General features: G+C 45.9%; 1 protein-coding gene and 1 long non-coding RNA gene across 2 annotated transcripts; both read right to left on the bottom strand.

The window, feature by feature from the left end:
• Nucleotides 1-4,205: 4,205 nt before the first annotated feature.
• Nucleotides 4,206-14,832, bottom strand: LOC140702035 (uncharacterized). Its single transcript, XM_078379983.1, has 8 exons — nt 14,470-14,832; nt 6,271-6,613; nt 5,948-6,079; nt 5,655-5,734; nt 5,230-5,335; nt 5,031-5,126; nt 4,709-4,921; nt 4,206-4,316 (listed from the first exon to the last, which is right to left on the bottom strand). The coding sequence occupies exons 1-8, from the start codon at nt 14,784-14,786 to the stop codon at nt 4,206-4,208; spliced, it is 1,398 nt and encodes a 465-aa protein (XP_078236109.1). The 5' UTR covers nt 14,787-14,832.
• Nucleotides 14,833-14,860: 28 nt separating this feature from the next.
• Nucleotides 14,861-20,071, bottom strand: LOC144584337 (uncharacterized). The gene is made up of 3 exons (XR_013538521.1): nt 19,876-20,071; nt 17,536-17,682; nt 14,861-16,973 (listed from the first exon to the last, which is right to left on the bottom strand). It is a non-coding gene; the product is annotated as an uncharacterized LOC144584337 (long non-coding RNA).
• Nucleotides 20,072-21,500: the final 1,429 nt, after the last annotated feature.

The following is a 21,500-nucleotide window of genomic DNA, read 5'->3' as shown; positions in this document are numbered from 1 at the left end:
GGTATTCCGCAAGGAAGTCTCCTTGCCCCTATATTGTTGGCTGTCGTGACAGCTTTATAGGCAAATTGGTATCAAGCAAGATAAAATAATCATGGATATGGGTTTTGATTTCACAGTTAAGATTAGTTGATTTGCAGACCATACAGGAAGTCTTTCCCTGAAAAATTGGTGTACTGAGAGGGGCTTGCTCTATTGTTTATTTGTGGCTATTTTTTTAAGCCCAGCACCTTCCGATGGGGCTTGCTCTGTTGTTTATTTTTCGGTTGTTTGTTTGTTTGTTTTAAGCCCCAGCGCATTCCGATGGGGCTTCCTCTGTTGTTTATTTGTGGTTATTTTTTAAAAAGCTCCAGTGCCTTTTGATGGGGTTTGCTCTGTTGTTTATTTTTCTTTCTTTCTTTTTTGTGTGTGGTTGTTGTGGGTTCTTCGGGCTCTTTGATCCTGTTCTGAAGGTTTTATTTATTTATTTATTTATTTATTTATTTATTTATTTATTTATTTGTTTGTTTGTTTGTTTGTTTGTTTGTTTGTTTGGTTTATACCCCGCCTATCTGGTCTACTCGACCACTCTTCCTAACCTAGGTTGGTCTTCCTAACATTTTGCCAGTCTCTGTCCTCATCTTCAGAGGACAGGATTGGCACTCTGTGCTCTGGTGCAGTTTTTTGCGCAGTTGAGTATTTATAGCTGTGGAATCAGCTTCACAGTTCCGATTTGCACGGTCTACCAGAGTTTTGATTATGCCCTTTTTTGCTGTGGGTGGTGGTTGGATTTTTTTGTTTAGATACTGGTCTGTGTGGGTGGGTTTTCTGTAGACCTTGTACCCCAGTTTTGCGTACGATCATGACATCTATGAACGGGAGTTGGCCCTCCCACCAAGACTATATGGACTCACCGAAATCCACAAGGACTCGATCCCACTCAGGCCCATTGTAAGTGCCATCGGCTCCCCAACATATGAATTAGCCAAATTCCTAGCCACCCTCCTGCAGAGCCACATTGGACAAACCTCATCCTTCATCAAAGACTCAGAACATTTCCTAAGCAAGATCAGCACCCTAAAACACAACCCTGCAAAAAAGACTGATCACCTTTCATGTAGCATCTCTGTTCACTAAGGTAGCGATAAAGGACACTCTGACACTCCTCCAGCAGATCTTTCCAGAGCACATCAAGGCCCTTTTCCAACACTGCCTAACAACCAGCTATTTGGAGCCATGGTGAAGAAAAATTGGAAGAATTTCTAAACCATCTCAACAGCATCCACCCAAATATACAATTCACCACGGAGAAAGAAATAGAGGGCCAACTCCCATTCTTAGACGTCATGGTCGTACACAAAACTGACCTATTGGGACAGAAGATCTACAGAAAACCCACCCACACAGACAGGTACCTACACAAAAACTCCAACCACCACCTACAGAAAAGAGAAGCATAATCAAAATACTGGTGGACCGTGCAAATCGGAATTGTGAAGCTCTTAGCACCAAACTCAATCATCTGAATTGGGCCCTACGGGCAAACGGCTACTTCAAAAATGAAACCACAAGTGCCATCAAACTAAGAAAACAACACCAAACTGAAGAAGAAAAACAGCCACCCACAAATAAAGTCTTTCTGCCATACCTAAGAGGGGTCACGGACCGCATTTTTTTTTTGAAAAAACACAACCTACAAACGTTATTCAAGCCCACCACAAAATTCCAAGAAATGTTACGGTCAGCAAAGAACAAAAGGGGCCTCTCATCACTGCAGGAGTATACTGGATACCTTGCAGTTGTGGCCAGGTATATATTGGAACCACAAAATGAAGCATCCACACCACAATCAAAGAAAATGAGAGACACTGCAAACTAAAACAACTGGAAAAATCGGCAGTAGCTGAACATGCCCTAAAACAAACTGGACAGGAATTTCTATTTTAAAATACTGAAATACTGGACAACACCAAAAATCATGACGATTTTAAAACTCAGCAAAGCTTGGCTCCCGGCACTGAAATATACAGCCTACAAAAGGTCAAAAAAATCTACACAGCCACAAGCACTAGGGATGATTGCACAAAAAAGACCAGCTAACGACACCCATCCATCACAGGGACAGATAATCCCTCCTCCTTATCACAACAATACACCCACAACAAAAACACACTGATCACCATAGTCACCCATCTCCTGAAAAGGACAAAAGCTGATCCTGCAGCTATAAATATTCAACCCCCAAACAAACTGCACCAGAGCACAGAGTGCTACTCCTGTCCCTCTGAAGATGCTGGCCACAGAGACTGGCGAAACGTTAGGAAGAACAACCTTCAGAACACGGCCAAAGAGCCAAAAGAACCCACAACAACCATTAGATCAGGGGTCAGGGAACTTTTTTACCTTAAACCCCCCAAATTTATTTACGTTGACATACCCCCCCCCCTTGGCTCTTGCTGCCCATGGCCGACCACTGCCCCTCCTGCGCTTGCCCAGGACCTGTGGCCACCATCCAGGCAGCCAGTCTGGAGCTGCCACACCACTGGGAAAGCGCGTCCTTGGAGAGGGCCGGCAGGTCCACTGGCCGTGAGCTTAGGGGAGGCGGGGTGGGAAGGGGGCCTCCTTAACAGTGCACAGGGCAGGTGGGCGCAGGCAGGAAGGAGAGCCCCGGCCAGGGCTCCGCCGGGCCAAGAGTCCAGCTGGCCCGGTCCACTGCCTCCCCCCCACACACACTTTGGAGGTGAGGAGGACAGGCAGGTGCCCTGTGCAGTTCCTCGCCAGGGCTCGCTCTCCCTGCGACAGAATGCCCACCTACACACAGCAACGCCGGAAATAAAATGCCTGGGGGTAAAATGCCTGCAGTGGCCATCCCCATTACCCCCAGGATTTCCATTTTTACCCCATTTGGGGTAATTTACCCCTGTTCCCTGACCACTGCATTGGATCCTGGCCGTGAAAGCCTTCGCAAATACTTGGGTTTTTCGTTGTTGTTTTTTAAAGCCCCACACTATGGGGTAATTTTTATAACAATTTTTAAAATATTTTTTTCCTTTTTAAGAACAATTTTTAAAATATAGAATCATGAGTACAATGAAATGGAATTGACTAAAATATTCTATAAGACTTAGTTGATTAGTACTATAGCTTATAAAATTAAAGAATCTAACATATATATATATATTTAAAGAGAATAACATATTTTTTTCTTTTTTAAATTTTTTTAAAGAGAAAAGTTTGTATAACAACACACTATGGGCTAATTTTTATAACAATTTTTAATATTTTTTTCCTTTTTAAGAACAAATTTTAAAATATAGAATCATGAGTATAATGAAATGGAACTGACTAAAATATTCTATAAGACTTAGTTGATTAATACTATAGCTTATAAAATTAAAGACTGTAACCTATATATATATTTAAAGAGAATAACAGATTTTTTTTTCATTTTTTAATTTTTTTAAAAGAGAAAAGTTTGTATAGCAAAACACTATGGGCTAATTTTTATAACAATTTTTAATATTTTTTCCTTTTTAAGAACAATTTTTAAAATATAGAATCATAATGAAATGGAATTGACTAAAATATTGTATAAGACTTAGTTGATTAATACTATAGCTTAAAAATTAAAGATTGTAACCTATATACTTTTTAAAGAGAATAACATTTTTTTTTTATTTTTTTAATTTTTTTTAAAACAATTTGAGGTGGTGATGAAGGTCCCCTTTTGAAAAATCACCAGGGCAGCAATGATATGTAGCGTCTGCCACGACATCTGCCATAGCATCTTCCCCCAGGAAGTGGGAAGGGGCAGGCAAGGATGTTTGGCAAAGCAGGGCCATCTGAAAAACTAGCGAATAATTTAAACGGATTCCTGCATGAAAGAGGGGGTGGAACCTGTTGGCATTAGTTCTTGTGCCGCTTCCAGCTCCATGGCCCCGTTTGAGCAATCTTCAGTGGATGTGAGGCCTGAAATATTGTTCAGATGTGGGCCCTCTCTCATCTGATGGATTTTGCTTTGGCTTTTGTCAATCCGTGTCTCTTCCATTTTCTTCCTTTCGGGCTTGGAGACCGATGGTTTTTTGTTTTTATTTTGTGGTCTGAGTCACAGTCTAGACACGAGGGGTTTCGCTCTTCAGGCTTCACGTTAGCATGAAGAAGGAGAGAAGGGAAGGTGATCTCTGCTTTCTCTCCAGTGGCCCTTCTCTGCGCTGAGCCATTTCTCCTCCTCAAGAAGGCTGGTGTTCTCTGCATGTATTTGGGTGGCCGCATCTGGAGGGGGCTCCGAGGTGCTCACCAACTGGCTTCCTCATCTTCAAGATCTTCGATGAGGAATTCGTCTGTGTGGAGAAGAGGGGGACCTCGTTAGAAGAGCTTAATAATTGCACAGAGGAGATGGTTCCAAAGGAGTGGGTCTCACCACACCCTCTCGTCAATGCCTGAAACAGAGATTGCTTCAGAGAAGCAGGGGAAGAGTCTTTGTGGGGAAGGACTCAAAGGTGAAACGCGAGCAGAATCTCCCTGGCCCAGAGGGAAGATCTTCTGACTGGAGGCACGGTGGGGAATCGAACCCCCAACCTCTAACTCACCGAGCTATCCTGCCAGATGGGCTGCTGGAGAGGATCCCTTACCTGGATTGACCTGGAAGCCCTGGAGCGCCGCCGGCTGTCTTGCGCTCCCCGGCTCGGCCTCGCTCATCCAGACCTGGAGAGAGACAAGAAGGTTTACTCACCCTCAGAGGTTTCCTTTTCACCCTTTCCCAAACGGACCAGCCCAACGTCATTCTGCAACTTACCTCTGCCCCCAACAGGTCGTTTGCCATTCCAATTAAGGAATGGAAGAGGAGGAGCCCAGGGTTGGAGGTGGGGGGAGCAGGCAGGGGGAGTCCCTGCCGGGCAGTCTCCAGGAAGGATGACCTCTCCTCTGGAAACACCTCCCCGAACACCTAGAAAAAAAGAGAGAGGGTTGGGGGGGCGAGGGAGTTAGTTTTAGGTGTGTGTGCGTGTTATTCAGCCCCTTCCTCTTCCTCCCAGGCAAGCAGCCTTTGTCCTGACCTCCACGATGGAAAGCAGGTGGTCTCTGCTCGGGTCCTCCTCTAACAGCCCCCGAAGGAGTTGTTCTCCCATCTTGATGGTGTTCCTGAAGGCCTCCTGAAAGAGAAGGAAGGTACCTTTGTTGAGCTTCCCCTTGATTTCTCAGGAGCCCCTTCCAAGGAAGGAAGGAAAAAGGGCTGGAAGGAAGCCAAGGACTGACCTCTCCCTCCGGATCCTGGCTTGGCTCTCCCAGGATGACCAACGCACGGAGGGCCAAGCGAAGGAAGCGGGCCTCCAGGTCCTTCGGGGTCCTTGGCTGCATTTTGCTGTGGAGAGGAAAAGGAAAACATGAGATGGGGGGCTGGGAGGGAGGGAAGCTCATCCTACGACTGGTGGGAGAGGGTGCTCCAGCAGACCAGCTTTTTGGCAGGGCGTGAGGGCTTGCAACCCCATGGGGCTTCCTCTGTTCTCTCCTGCCCCACTGATTCCCCTGCCCTTCATGCACACAGGACCCTTCATCCCTTGCTCTTCTATTGTCTCGCCTTCCTGCCCTTCCCTCTGCTTCACAACCCCCACCCATCTGCTAAGCCTTTGCCCCCCCACCCACCCAGTGTCCCAGCCCCCACCCCACCTCAGAAGACCTACCTCAGCTGGTAGAGAGCAACCATTGCCCAAGGCAGGAGGTCGCTGGGTGTGGGTTCCGGCTCCTGCTCCTCCATCAGCTCCTAAAAGAGATCAAGGAGGGAGAGGGAAGGTGGGAGGGAGAGGAGGAGGGTCAGTCCCCCGAGGCTTTCAGGGGAAGGCCTCCTGCCCCATTCAGATACCGATCCTCTGCTGTCCACTGGCCGCGTCTCCCTAAAGGGCTGCCCGGCTGGCAGGGAGGATCACCAGGGCCCCCCATGGACTTTCAAACTGAAAAGGAAGGCGCCAGCACTCACCACAACCGCAGCAACCAGGTCTGCCTTGGAATAGGGGACAGCCAGTTGGTCCCTGTTGGCAGCCAAGGAATCCATGGTGCAGGTTTTAATATCCTTGAAGAACCTGACAGCCAGGTGTTCATCAAGGACAACCTGGAGGTGGGAGGAGGAGAAGGTCGCCGTTATTTGGGAGTCTCTCTCTCTCTCTCTCTGCCTTTCCTGACATTCCCCCAAAGACAGACCCCGTGAGGGCTCTGGAGGAGAGGGGAAGGTCAGGAGATGCTTTCCCCTCCCCCTCCCACACCCTGGGATCCCCGAGGGGGGGATTCCTAGGAGGGCTGTACCTGCTGTCTCCTGCTGGCCATGGCGAGCTCAATGACCCACCCTGGCAGATCATAGATATCGATGGAATACAGCGAGGAGCACATGGATGCTGTAAGGGAGCACCTCATGAGGCTGTCCTCGGAGGAATGCTTCGATGCTTCCTGGGAGCATCGGGAGGAAGGTCTGCGCTCCCCAACTGCCTTGGTGACATTGGCAGCCTTGGGGAGGCCTTCGGTGTTCTGCCCGCCGGCAGGGTGGACCTTCCTCTTCCTCCGGAAGCAGGGCAGCCTCTCCCATAGCTTCCTCGGTCTCTCCTCTTCAGCCTGGTCCTTTCTCTGAAATAGTCTTCTCAGCCTGGAAAACCTAGAAGAACGGAAGAAGAGGAGACGGGAATGAGGGCTTGGAGTGCCCAACTGACCTTTGTGGGTAGACAGTGGGGTGAATGTGGGAGAGATACCTTCTCTGCCCGGACCAAAGATCTAGGAAAGATGGGGCCATTTTGGCCTTTTCTTGGGGGGGAATTCCAAAGTCTTGGGGGGAATGGCAGAGAAGTCCCTCTCTTTCACGTCCCCACCCAGGCGGAGGGGCCAAAGGAGAGGCTTCTCCTGAAGATCTTAACCGGGTCAGAAAGGGAGAGGGGGTGGGGTGGGGCCTTGGAGACATCTTGGACTAAATCTTTGTAGGGCATTCTTGGGACCGGAAACAGATTGGCCGCAAATAAGCCAGGAAGAATGTTAGCATATAGAATAAAAAAAGAGAGAGAGAGAAAACAAGAATTACGGAAATATTGGATAAGCAAGAGAAGGAAATCTATACGCAAAAGGAGATTGAAAAAGAAATTCAATGCTGGCCTCTATAAGAAAAGAGAAGTAGAGCAGGAGAAACAAATGGAGTACTTGAATGAATCTCCAAAATGGAAGCTTGACTCCCAACAACTTGAGAAATTAAACAAATCAATCACAATGGAGGAGATTCAAGAGGCATGGAAAAAAACAGAAAAGTGGGAAATCCCCTGGACCAGACGGATTACCAGCTGAATATTATAAGGCGTTTGAAGAAATCTTAAGCCCACAATTTAAGAAGTTAACCGAAGATATTGAGTCCAAGGGGGTAATACCAAATACATGGAAAGAGGCACACATCTCATTAATACATAAAGAGGGGACAGAAAAGAACAAAATCAAGAATTACAGACCAATCTCTCTACTAAATGTGGATTATAAGATCTTCACAACCATCTGGGCCTCAAGATTAAAGGAAATATTGGGAGAAATAATACATAAAGACCATAAAGACCGTTAATTTTTTGTGAATTTTTTTCTCCCCCATTGAAATGCATTGAACCCGATTTTGACAGCTGTCAAACGGGCATCTTTCCAAGATGCTTTCCAAGATGGCCCCATATTTCGTAAAAATCATTCCTTTTTAGCTCTCCTTTCTTAATCTTTAAATTACAAGTTAATTTATCATTTATTGATATATTCCATATTTCTTTGTACCATTCTTCAATTTGCATTTCAGTTTTTAACTTCCATTGCCTAGCAATAATCAGTCTAGCTGCTGTTAATAACTTAGTTATCAATTCTTTAGTCATTTTGTCATATTCCACATTCTCATATATTGATAACAAAGCAATCTCAGCATTACATTCTATATCTTTCCCACACATATAGCTTAATTCTTTGAAAATTTGTTTCCAAAATCTTTGCACTTTTTCACATTCCCACCACATATGAAAGTATGTACCAACTTCCTTCTCACATTTCCAACAGACATTCGGATGATTGGCATTAATCTTGTTTAATTTTAACGGTGTTAAATACCATCTTAAACTAAGTTTTAAAAAATTTTCCCTTATTCTTACCAACATAAATCTTAACACCCTCATTTTCCATATTTTCCTCCATTCTTCTTCAGGCATCTTTCAAAAGATACTATATCCCCCAGAAATGACCAAGTATACCATCCACACAAAGAGAAGATACATCCAGCTTGCTCAATTGGAACTATTTCCGATTCCACCTCCGAGTGGCATATGGGCAATAGATATGCTCCTTTAGCAGCTTTTCCCCAGAACTGACTATTGGAAGGCAAAAAACAAAAACATTTGAAGAAGCCTTCACCCTGGAATTTTGCAGGGGGGAAAAACAAACAAAAAGCCCAATTTCACTAAGATTCCATAGTTCCAAACTTAACAACAACTACCTACCCAGGTAGAGTTGAAAGATCTTCCTTTAGTAAAGAGACACAAAGAAATCAAAACAATAAAGACTGGGCCCGTAAAGATTATCCTTTACCCACACCAGCTGCTCCCCTCGCCTATAGAGGATGTCAGTCATCAGATGGATCCCAGCCTGGTCTGGAGAAGCTAAGGATATACAAGGAAGGGAACCCCATTAAAACTCTGCCACAAGAGGGGAAATGACCTCAAAGGCAGAAGAACTGATCATTCAGAAGCGAAATGGGGCACCAGACACTCAAGTATGCCGTTGTGCCCCAGAAAGCAACCCAAAATCTGCATCTAAAGTTGAACTTCTATCATGGAATGTGGCAGGTTGGACCAAATGTATCTCACATACCCATGATACTCCTTTCTTTCGCAGCAAATATGACATCATTCTTTTGCAAGAAACATGGTCTGACAAAGATATAATACTACTGTAGATGGTTTCAACTCTTTCATAAAGGCAATTCCAGGGCGCAGACCAGGGAGACTGAAGGGGGGACTGAGCATTCTGGTATCAACGGCTCTGAAAGTGAAATCTATGATGAAACCCCCCTTGAGACAGCTGGCCATGACAGTAGTACTTACAGGGAGTATGAAAACCCTATTGATCATTAACATATATTTACCTCCTACATCTAGAAAAGCAGAAGCAGAAGGAAACTGGACAGACCTTGGAAGCCGCAAAAGACAAAAATCCATCCCTTTTCTGGAAACTAATCTCAGGCAGACTATCAGAGCCCAAACAACCTTTATCCTCTTGTATTCCACCAGATGAATGGGTATCCTATTTTACAAGTATGTACGAGGATGTCATTGCACCCCCTTCCTCACTTATGCTTGGAAGCACTCCCAAATGGCCCCCGGTGACCCAGGTGAAATAATAGCTCACATAGATCAGCTAAAAAATGGGAAAGCCCCAGGCCTTGATGGCATCCCCCCAGAACTCCTAAAAGAAAACAAGATATGGTGGGGCTCTTTTCTAGCACCACTCTTCACCCATATCAATGACACAGGCCATATCCCAATATCATGGAAAACGGACATAGTGGTCCCATTTTATAAGAAGGGGAAAAGGGAAGATCCAGCCAACTACAGGCCAATATGTTTGCTGAATATTATAAGCAAACTACTGTATATGCAAGGCATCTCCTAGAAAAACTTCTGGAGTGGCTCGAAGTAGAAAATATCATTGGGGCAGAACAAGCAGGCTTTCAGCCAGGGAGATCCACAATAGAACAATGCCTAATTATACAGCACCTTATAGAGAAATACTCAGCCAAAGGAGTAACATCACTCTGTGCCGCCTTTGTGGACTTTAAATCAGCATTCGATTCTATATCGAGAACACACCTCTGGGACAAACTAACAAACTCATCTATAGACAAAGGACTTTGATATCTAATCAGGGCCCTACATGAAGAAACATACTTGAGAGTCAGGTGCAGCAGACAAGGACACCTCACGGAATCTGTGCAAACGCACAACGGTGTTAGGCAAGGCTGCCTATTGGCACCAGCATTATTCATCTTTTACATAAAGGATTTATCAAGCTGGCTTAACATTGCTGATCTCCATTCTCCTAAACTTGTAGATAGAACAGTGCCAGCTTTACTCTATGCTGATGATACTTATGTGAGTGGTCTAAGGACCGTAAATAAACTTCTTATCTTATCTTATGATGTTACAACTAAAAAAAATGGGAGTGGAAGGAAAATTCCTACAAATAATCAAAGCAATATATTCTAAGCAAGAAGCCAAGATTAAGGTCAATGGGAATTTAACGGAGAGTATATCGATTGAACAAGGCCCAAGACAGGGTTGTCCATTATCCCCTCTTTTATTTATATTAACGTTGGAAATCCTAAATAGGCAAAGCTAATCAAAGAGTTAAAGGACTAAAAATTAGAGGCGAAGAATTTAAAGTACAAGCTTATGCAGATGATGTGGTAATAATAATAATAATTATTATTATTTATTTAATTTATATGCCGCCCACTCTACCCAAAGGTCTCTGGGCGGCTTACAACAATTAAAATTCAATGCAGTAAAATAAAATGATTAAAATACAGTTAAAATACAATTAAAATACAATTAAAAAATACAATTAAAATTGCCATCACTAAGACCCACAGTTAATGTTATTTCAATTAAAAGCCTTCTGGAACAGGAAGGTTTTGACCTGGCGCCGAAATATCATCAGTGTCGGAGCCAGGCGAATTTCAGTTGGGAGGGCGTTCCATAGTCTGGGGGCAGCTGCCGAGAAGGCCCTTTGTCTACAAGCCATCCCTCTTACCTCCTTGAGGGATGGCTCTTTCAAAAGGGCCCCCTGGCAAGATCTTAACAGCCTGGTAGGCTCATATGGAAGGAGGCGGTCCTTCAAGTATCCAGGGCCCAAGCCGTTTAGGGCTTTATATGTCAAAACAAGCACTTTGAATTGGGCCCGGACAGCAACTGGTAACCAGTGTAAATTATACAGAATCGGCTTGATGTGCTCTCTGGCGGCCCCACCACTCACCAGCCGCGCAGCTCGATTCTGGACCAGTTGCAGTCGCCGGACCGTCTTCAAAGGCAGCCCCACGTAGAGCGCATTGCAATAATCAATACGAGATGTTACCAGTGCATGTGTAACTGTCATGAGACTCCGCTCGTCCAGGTAGGGCCGTAGCTGGTATAGTTTCCGCAGCTGGAGGAAGGCGCCCCTGGCCACCGAGTCCACCTGGGCTTCCAGTGTTAGACTGGGGTCCAGGAGCACCCCCAAGCTGCGGACCCTGTCCCTTAGGGGGAGTGTAACCCCATTCATGACAGGGAAGTGGCCCTCCAACCTGTCCGGCGAAGCACCCACTAACAGCACTTCCGTCTTGTCTGGATTGAGTTTCAATTTATTAACCCTCATCCAGTCCATTATCAGGTCCAGACACGAGTTCAGCACAGAAACCGCCTCACCTGGATTGGTGGAAAACGAGAGGTAGAGCTGAGTGTCGTCAGCATATTGCTGACTCCTCAGCCCAAACCTCCTGATGACCTCTCCCAGCGGTTTCATGTAGATGTTAAACAGCATGGGGGACAGTATCGAGCCCTGAGGAACCCCATGACATAAATGCCATGGGGCAGAGCAACTGTCCCCCAGCACCACCCTCTGGATACGGTCAGCTAGGAAGGAGCGGAACCACCGTAAAACAGTGCCCCCAACTCCTAACCCAGCCAGCCTATCCAGAAGGACACCATGGTCGATGGTGTCGAAAGCCGCTGAGAGGTCCAGGAGTATCAACAGGGTCACACTCCCCCTGTCTCTCTCCCGGCAAAGGTCATCATACAGGGCGACCAAGGCTGTCTCTGTACCAAAACCCGGCCTGAAACCCGATTGAAATGGATCCAGAAAATCCGTTTCATCCAGCAGCGCCTGGAGTTGCCCGGCCACAACCCGCTCCAACACCTTGCCCAAATAAGGGAGGTTTGCCACTGGTCGGTAGTTGACCACCAGCCTTGGGTCCAGGTTAGGCTTTTTAAGGAGTGGTCGAATTACCGCCTCTTTCAAGGCGGTAGGGACCACTCCCTCTCTCAGAGAGGCGTTCACGGCCTCCTGGACCCAAGTGCGAACCCCCCTGGCAGATCTTCCAATTAGCCAAGATGGGCAAGGGTCGAGCGGCGTGGTGGTAGAACGGACAGATCCAAGCACCCTGTCCACATCCTCGGGTCTCTAATACTTGAGAATCCCCAGGGAGACCTAGAGGAAGTATTGAGAATCATAGAAGATTATGGACAAGTGGCAGGTCTCCAAATTAATTATCAAAAAAACAAAAGTTATGATTAAAAACATAAAGAAAGAAGTTGGAAAACTGTTGAGGGAAATTAATTTTGAAGTAGTACAAAAAATCAGATATTTAGGAGTCATCATCACCAAAAAACCCAGCAACCTAATGAAAGAGAACTATCTCAGAATACAGAAGGAAATTCAGAAGAACCTAGAAGATTGGAGTAAGCTACAACTATCATTGATGGGAAGAATTGCAACAATAAAAATGATGATCTTGCCCAAACTTTTATTTCTCTTTCAAAATCTACCAATATTATTAAATTTTGAATATTTCAAAGAATTGGATCACCTGACAACCAAATTTATATGGAAGACTAAGAAACCAAGAATAAAACTTAAGCTATTACAGGACTTGAAAGAAAGGGGAGGTGTAGGACTTCCAAACTGGCTATTATATTATAAGGCGTGTGCTATGACATGGATAAAAGAATGGATAACCCTGGTAAACCAAAGATTACTGAAACTAAAAGGGCATGACTTAAGCATGGGCTGGCATGCATATGTGTGGTATGGGAAATATAAGGGTCAATCACACTTTATGGAACATATTGTAAGGAAAGCATTGGGTCTAGTGTGGTATACATTTCAAGCACAAAGATACAAGAAAACTCCATTATGGGTAGCCCCCATAGAAGCCTTTACGATGAAAGTATTGAATCAGAAAGGGATGTTGTTAACCTATAAAGAATTACTTAACAGAGAACAAAATATAAAAAGTAGGCAAGAATTAGAGGAACTAGGGGTGGCAACAGATTGGTGGTCCTTGAATAAATTAGAATCAAGATATAGAAAAGATAGAAATTTGGGCTTTTTTGAAGGTGAAGTACAGGTAGATGAACTGTGGATCTACACTGATGAGAAAACAATAAAGAAAATGTATACATACTTATTGGAATATGAACTGGAGGACGAGAGGGTAAAGGAGACAATGATAAAATGGGCAAGTGATTTCGGTTATAATACTGTATTGACATTGATCACTGGACGATAATGTGGAAAGACTGTTATAAAATGATTAAGCCAGTAAATCTAAGAGAAAATATCCTCAAAATGTTTTATAGATGGCATTATACTCCTATAAAACTGCCAAAAATGACAAAAATGTCAGCAGTATCTGTTGGAAATGTAAAAAAAAAAAAGGTAGGAACTTATTACCATATGTGGTGGTCACGTGAAAAAGCCAGGGTTTATTGGTTACAGTTGTGGGAAATAATAAAAAGAATCATTCAAAAGAAATTAAATGTTAAACCAGAAATAGCACTATTAAATATTATGCCAGAAATTACTGATAAGAAAACCAAATATTGTTTGATGTATATATTGGTAGCAGCAAGGTTACTCTGGGCCCAAAAATGGAAAAGGGAAGACATACCTACCAGTTCCTGAAGAAGCTGTTGGACATTACAGAACTAGATCCATTGTCAGAAGCACTAGGAGATCCACCAAGAGACTATGCAAAACCAAGTTGGAACTTAATATACGTTTGGGCCCAGGGACAGATCTGAAGACAGGGCAAAAGGATTGTTGGGCTTTGTTTTTTCTTTTTTCTCTTTTTGCTTTCAATGCTCTCCGGAATTGGGAAGAGTTGGGATGCAATGAGGTCTGAATCTCTGTCCTCAAAGGGGGGGGGAGGGTTTGGGGTGTTTGTATGGTATGAAGCTCAACAAAACGTGGCTCCCAGCGATCAAACATACTACGTGCAAAAGGTCAAGGGACTCTACCCACCCACAAGGAGAGGGGAACACAACACAGAAAAGACCCGCTAATGACACCCATCAACCACAGGAACAGATCATCTCTTCCCCTTAGCACAACAAGACATCCACAACAATACACACTAATCGCCCATCTACAGGAAAAAGACAAAAGCCTATCTCACAGCCATAAATACTGCACTCCCAAGCCAACTACACCAGAGCGCAGGTTGCTGTCCTCTGAAGAGGCCCATGGCCACAGAGACTGGCGAAAGGTCAGGAAGAAGAACAACCTTCAGAACACAGCCAAAGAGCCCGAAAAAAAACAATAGAACAACCATTAGATCCTGGCCGTGAAAGCCTTCGCAAATAAAATAAAAATAAAATCCAAAACAGAACAGAACCCCCCTCTGACCTCCCCACAGTCATTCCCCCCCCGAATGAAGAGCCCGACCCCGAAAAGGAGACCCAGAAATCTACTCACATTTTCGCTGCTAATTCAATGTGGTCGCCCAAGGAGTCCAAAATAAATTTTGGACTCACTTGGGCAAGGCGCTGCGCTCCTCCTGTCCTGGAGAACTGGTCACTAGGACAGTTGGCTGCGCAATGAAGCCCTCCAGCCTCCGGCGCGGTCAAGAAGGCCGGACGGGTCACAATGGCCGGAGAGAAGGGACAGCCAATCAGGGAGGGGCAGCCCCGGAGGGCTTTGGGCCTGCTTTCCCCAAGAAAGCCTTGGGCCCGATTCTGCCCTCCGAGGAGCTCAGGCTTCCCCTCTGTGGAGAAAAATAAAAGAATTGACATGTTTCTCCTCAGCTGCGTGCTTTCTGGTTCCTCAAACCAAACAAGGGCTGAATTGATGTAAGGAACACGAGGTCTCATCCCAAGAATCCCAGCACTGGTTTAAAAAGAAAACCAAGATTCTAGTCCACATAAAGGCTGTGATGGGCCTAAATTTGGGGGGACCTGGCTATGAAAAGTGTTATGGAGGCCCCTTCACAACCAGCCACTGCTCTCTCCTTTAGTGGGGTTGTTGCACAACAAATCACCACAGGAATTTTTAAAAAATGTGGATTAAAGTCAGTTCTGAGGAGGGCCGTCTCTGGGATCAGGACCCCAGAACGTAAGCTCCATTAGTTTCCTGGGAGAGCTCCCCACATATAAAGAGTTTGGGGTGGCTGAGCCATGACTGGCGGGGTGGGGGGTGAAGAGGTGAAATGGCAGGCAGTAGCAGCTGTGTGGGGAAGGGCCGCCTGCTGCACCATCTCCCTCGGCAAGAACCGGGGTTCTTGAGAGGTCCAGATCCTGGGAGGTCTTGGAGCAGATCTGGATGAGCTGAGGTGACTGACACAAGAAGCGCCTTGTTCAATACCATGTAGTAGAGGCCAAGGACAGGAGTGCAAGGAGGAACTGGCTCAGGGGGGCTCAGGGTGCAGGCAAGGATAAGTGTGACCTTTGAGTGATAGAAGGGGATGCAATATCTTGGCAGGGCACTCTGAGAGGGCATGGGATGGCCCTTCCCGTTCATTTCCACCTCCTTGGGAACAGAGTATTCAGGAGAGAGATCACTTTGTGCATCACGACATCTTCGTTCTCCACCATCGGAGAACTTCTGAGAACAGCTTTTTTCACAATTTTCTTTGTGCATCCAATAATTTCAAATGTTAATAGGAAATATATACTATCCTACAGATTGATAATATAAAACTATTATCAGTTTGCTTCTTTTGTTTCAAGGAAGAAGTGTAGATGGTTCACTACTCACTAAGGTATCTTGGAATGTGAAGTTTTGTGAGCTTCTGTCCTATCGTGTTTCCCCAAAAATAAGACAGGGTTTTATATTAATTTTTGCTCTATAAAAATCCATTAGGGCTTCTTTTCAGACCCTGTTTTATTTTTCATTTAACAATGTATATTTATTCCAATACAGTCATGTCATCTTCTTCTGGTTGCTGCACAATCCTGCACAATGGTGGAGGGTGGGGTTTCACTTAATGGGCTTATTTTTTGGTAGGCCTTATATTATGACCATCCTGAAAAATCATATTAAGGCTTATTTTCAGGTTAGGTCTTATTTTAGGGTAATTGCAGTAGATCAAGATGAGCAAGTGACCTTAAACCCTGACCTCTATGGGAATTGGAAATTTGGAATTCTGGGCACTTCTAGTTTTGACTTTGTGTCAAAATGTTTGTGTGTGTGTTTAATATACATGTTACCGTTTAATGTTTCATGGAGTAGGTCATGATGTGACTATCTGCCCTCTGCCAAAGTTTCCCACCACTGGGGTAGAACTCTTCTTCCTGAAGCTTCCTTCTGTGAATTGAACCGATCCTGTATCACCCCTAGACGTCTCCAGACCCAGGGACCTGAATTTGATTGGAATTCTAGGACTAAGATGAAGGTAGAATCATCAGCTTTACTTAGGTGTTCAGCAGGCCTGCAGCTGCCTTTGAACCCCCAAGGGAGACCTTCTCCTTCTCTTGCACATACACAAAATGAATAAGAATTGTATTTGATCAGTCAGTTTATTTTTGTTGTAATTTGATGAAAATATTAACTTATATACTACATTTTCATTTCCTTCTGCCACCAGATCCTATATACAGAGATCTTGCTAACCTTTCCCAGTCATTACAGTAAAGGCCTGGGATTCCTGAATCCCAAAATATCTGAATTCTAACTGCTCCCCCTAAAATGTTCTGATGAGTGATGGGATCCACACGAAGGACAGGTTTTTGTCTCCGCTACCTACTCTTCAGTTGGTTTGGTTGGAGGATCATTGTATGAGGCAGTACTGGGAGGATTGAGAAGTATCTGACTATTGGATGTATTTCTATAAGCGAACCGGCATCGTTGGTGAGTAAAGTTAACGGTCAACGCGCCTCCAGAAAATTCCATACTTCCTGGTCTGTAGAGACATGCTGAGGGAGATGCGCAGCCACGAACAGCCAAATCTATTTCCACATTTATGAAGTCTGAGATTGGATAAGCTAGAAAAGAAACAGAAAGGTTCAAACAAGCTCTTGGGGGAATGGACAGCAACTGGATGTAAAGCTAAGGACCATCTCTTTTATTGAACCCCAAATCTTCCCATCACCAGGGTGAAACAACCCTTCTGGGTCTGTTCAGGGTGTTGTGAGAAATTCAAAGCCCCACCATCCTTGTGGACTTTGACGAGCCTTGCGACTCCAGTGTTACAGAAGTGGTGATCTCACCCTCTCTTTCTGTCTTAATGTGTGGGAGCTAATCAAGGTGCTAAAGTCTCTTGCTCCCACCAAACCCAGAGTTGAATCACTTGTCCATAACATTTGAGGCTACATGTGAAAAATACTTAGCCGCTGACATCCTCACTGCCAGCTAAACTTGTAGGGCAAATTCCTCTGGCAAAAACTCGATGGATTTGAGGGCATGGGTCTGACTCTGCCTTTGGAGGTTCCATGATACAGTTGTGAAGGAGCTGCTGAAGACAGATGACCTCAAGGATGTGTGGTCATGTCCACACAGGAACACACCCAGAAACATGACAGAAACAAAATGTTTCCCCTCTCTCACCTGGTGCCAAGACACTACCCAAATAACCACATTCAGTCTCCATGCCCACACAGGCAACGGTATCATCACTCTCGCAGTCATCTGCACCAAGAGCTACGCATGCTGGACATCTCAGCCCGTTGGGTAGGAGGCTTCCAGGAGGTGGCACTGGCACAAACAAAACCCAAAGTCAGCAAACAAGTCCAGCTCCTTTCTCCCCCTCTCCAGCCAACCCCTTTATGTAGTTCTTTAGGGGAAGGTTACCTTCCCAATGAAACTGGGAGCTAAGTCTAAAAACCAATTTAGTAAAATTGTTCAACTGCCGCCCGCTGAATCTCCTTCTTCTAAAGGTAAAGGTAAAGGTTCCCCTTGACAATTTTTGTCCAGTCGTGTTCGACTCTAGGGGGCGGTGCTCATCCCCGTTTCCAAGCCATAGAGCCAGCGTTTTGTCCGAAGACAATCTTCCATGGTCACATGGCCAGTGCGACTTAGACACGGAACGCTGTTACCTTCCCACCAAGGTGGTCCCTATTTATCTACTTGCATTTGCATGCTTTCGAGCCACTAGGTTGGCGGGAGCTGGGACAAACGACGGGCGCTCACTCTGTCGCGTGGATTCGATCTTACGACTGCTGGTCTTCTGACCCTGCAGCACACAAAGGCTTCTGCAGTTTAGCCCACAGTGCCACCACGTCCCTTGTGTCTCCTTCTTCTACATAGGCATTAAAAGGAGAAAAGCCCTGCCCAGTTTCTCTTGGGTCTCCCCCAGTATTCCACCATTTGGCTGGTGTGGCATAATTACTATGATTATTATTATTTTGCTACATACGGTCCTATGCTTGGAAGATTAGTAATAGATTCAGGAGACGAGGGTTCCATTCCCCAGCTTTAATCGTGACATTATAAGTCAGTTCTGGCTTGACAGTAGAGAACCACAAAAATACTGAAGTTGCACTATGTAAAGGAAGGGATGGTTTGGAGCTTTGTAAGTGAGAGTGTACACACGGGCGAATGAATCAATCTTGTTAACAATGGCGTAGCAATCTCTCCATCTCTCCACTGTGCTCACATCGAGCCGTGTGTATGTCATTTCCCAGAGATGGAGACGGACGATTCACTGTCGAGTCAGACTTAAGTCGCCCGTGACTTGACTTGGGGGTTGGGGGGGGGGGGGTCGACTTGCAACTTGGATCCATTTGTCTGTGCTGTGTTGTCAAGTCCCTATGGGCCCACCACCCGGGCCAGCCCACCGGCTACCCTCGCCGCCATCTTGAGATGCAGCCCACCAAGGGACCTTTCATGGGGACGCTCTAGCCTGCTGTACTCAGAGGGCAAGGCCTCTGACTCGCCTCTTCCTGTGCATTGCCCTGGTGATGCTGTACCCTGCCATAGAGCATCACTAGGGAGACTGACAGGGAGAGGTGGGTCACGCGGACTAGAGCGTCACCATGAAAGGCCTTCTGCCTGCCTTCCAGCTTCAGAGGTCTGGCTTTTGCTGACCGATCAGCTGGTCAGCAGATGCCTCGGGGGGGGAGGCCGTGGCCTGGCTCCCAAGAAGGGAGGCCAATGGCCATGGGGGGCCATGAGGCAGCATGAGGCTCACGTCATTGGTACCAAGTCCTGAGTCCCAAGCCTCAAGGTGGTTGGTGGGGGAGTCCGGGCAAGTGACTCACGGCCCAGACTCGGGGCTTGGGACGAGAGATGGGGGTACTCATATTCATATACAAATAGAAATACCCCCCGCACACCTGGATGTAATGAGGGTCCACTGACACGGCTCCCCTCTCCCTTCCGATCACTCCGGAGCTCCCGGTGGTCTTTCTACTGACCAGCCTGGCAGGGAGACTCGTCTTCCCTCCTTCTGCCAGGAATGGAGAGTCAACCGCAAGCTCTGGAGTGATTGGAAGGGACAATGGAGCTGGTGGCGGCGGACCCTCGTTACATCCAGATGTGCAGGGGTCGTATTCATATTCATATACTAATACGAAGACTCCCATCTCTACTTGGGACCAAAGACTCAGACTCGGAACTGGAGCCCCGAGCCTCGGACACGGACTTGAGACTCGAATCGCAAGACTTCCCATAATATCCCTGTCATTTCCACCACAGACCCTGCAGGATGCTGAACTTCAAACGACATTCTAGACCAGGGGTCTCAAACTGTGGCCCTCCAGATGTTCTTGGACTTCAACTCCCAGAAATCCTGGCCAGCAGAGGTGGTGCTGAAGGCTTCTGGGAGCTGTAGGCTAAGAACATCTGGAGGGCCACAGTTTCAGACCCCTGTTCTAGACGTTCTGGGCCCAGCTATATTCTCCTAATGGGTGATCTTAATCTTTTTTTTCCTTCCAAAAAGGCACTTACCTTTGGGGATTTCTCTGTTGCAGAGGTTAGTCCGGCAGCACTCATAATTGGCAAGGATGTAGAAACCATTGATTGCTGCAGCAGTTTGAAGACCTTGTACACATGTCCGGGACTGGCCACAACCCTGTGTAACATACAAAGTCACACGGCCAACTGTACAAGAGAATTACAGAGAATATTTAGAAGCTAATAGCAATTGTTGTTTTGTAAGTGCAGCAACATCGTTAATTTTTGCACAGGATGCTGTGACATCGAACAATACTGGGGCTGGATACAGGCTGCCTTTGCTAAAATCAGGAAAGAATGTTCCATTTTAAATAGCTGTATTTCAACTGATGGCTGGATAGCTCTGTGGTTTAGGGCAGAGGTCTCCAACCCCCGGTCCACGGCGCAGTGCCTGTCCATGGCCTGAACTGGACCGGGCCGCAGAGACAGACCTCCTGCCCCACTCACCCCAGCACAGCTGATTTGCGCATGTGCTCTCCCCAGCGCAACACGCGGCCATTAGTGCATGCACATGAGCGCACACCCGCATAAGTCCCACACCACCGTTTGCGCATGCACACACACTCGCTTGTTCATACATGCACACAAGTACGGGGGTGTGCCCTGCCTTCCCCAGCCGGTTCGCAGGGTGAAAAAAGTTGGGGACCCCTGGTCTGGGGTCTTTCCCAGAGCCTGTAAGTTCGATTCTCCGGTGTTCCTCCAGGGAGAAGAGACCTCTTGTGTAGCCTTGGGCAAGCTGCTCAATCCCATGGTGCCCCAGAAGAAGGGAAAAGTAAACCACTTTTGTGTGTTGTCTACCTAGAAAACCTTGGAAAAGGTCGCCGTAAGCCATAATTGATTTGTCAGCACACACCATTTCAACTGAAATATGAGATTAAATGCAAAGCTGTATCTTCGGCAAGGCCACAGGTGTGGATCTGAGCCTATCTGCTGAAGGTCCAGGGGCCAGGGGTCTTACTCACGTAGACTGCCCTCCGTAACACCCACTTATGCAGGTGTCTTCATGGGGTCCACAATCAACTTCAACAGAGTTGCTGCTACAGTGTTTTGGAGGCCCTATACACTGTAGACATCTCAGGGGAGCCACTGCAAACAGGAGAGAGAGATTCAAAGACCTTAGTGCTACCTATCAAGTCATCAAGCATCTAACCATATTTAGCTTTTACAGAGCAGGGGTGTTTCCTACCACAAAGCATAGCTATAGCTTCCTACCTGGATAGGATTCCAAAATTCACGAAAACAAGTCTATAAGTGGTTTCTAATCATAGGGTTATCTATTGTCTCCACTTTTAGTCACCCTATATCTCTCAATACCACTTTCTGGGAAAGAGCAATAGAAGGGTCGGTGTCTGACCTGGCCCAGCATGTCCCTTTCATACTTGTAATCCTCTACTGTAATACAGTATGTAACTCTTATCTTTGCTTCTGAGTGTTGAAAGGATTTTTTTTTTTGGATCAATTCTTTGTATTTCCAGCTGATCACCTATCCTCCCAGTACAAACAAGATGAACTTCTTTTTTTAAGTTTTATTTTAGGTGTTAAGGATAGGGGGCAGGGGACACGGGATTAAACAGGGGTTGTAAATCAACATGAACATTTTACAGTATTCATTCTTATCT

This window comes from Pogona vitticeps, chromosome 9 (assembly GCF_051106095.1).
Source record: "Pogona vitticeps strain Pit_001003342236 chromosome 9, PviZW2.1, whole genome shotgun sequence".
Lineage (NCBI taxonomy): Eukaryota > Metazoa > Chordata > Lepidosauria > Squamata > Agamidae > Pogona > Pogona vitticeps.
Note: the sequence above shows the minus strand (reverse complement) of the source record. Positions and strands in the feature narration are given on the sequence as shown.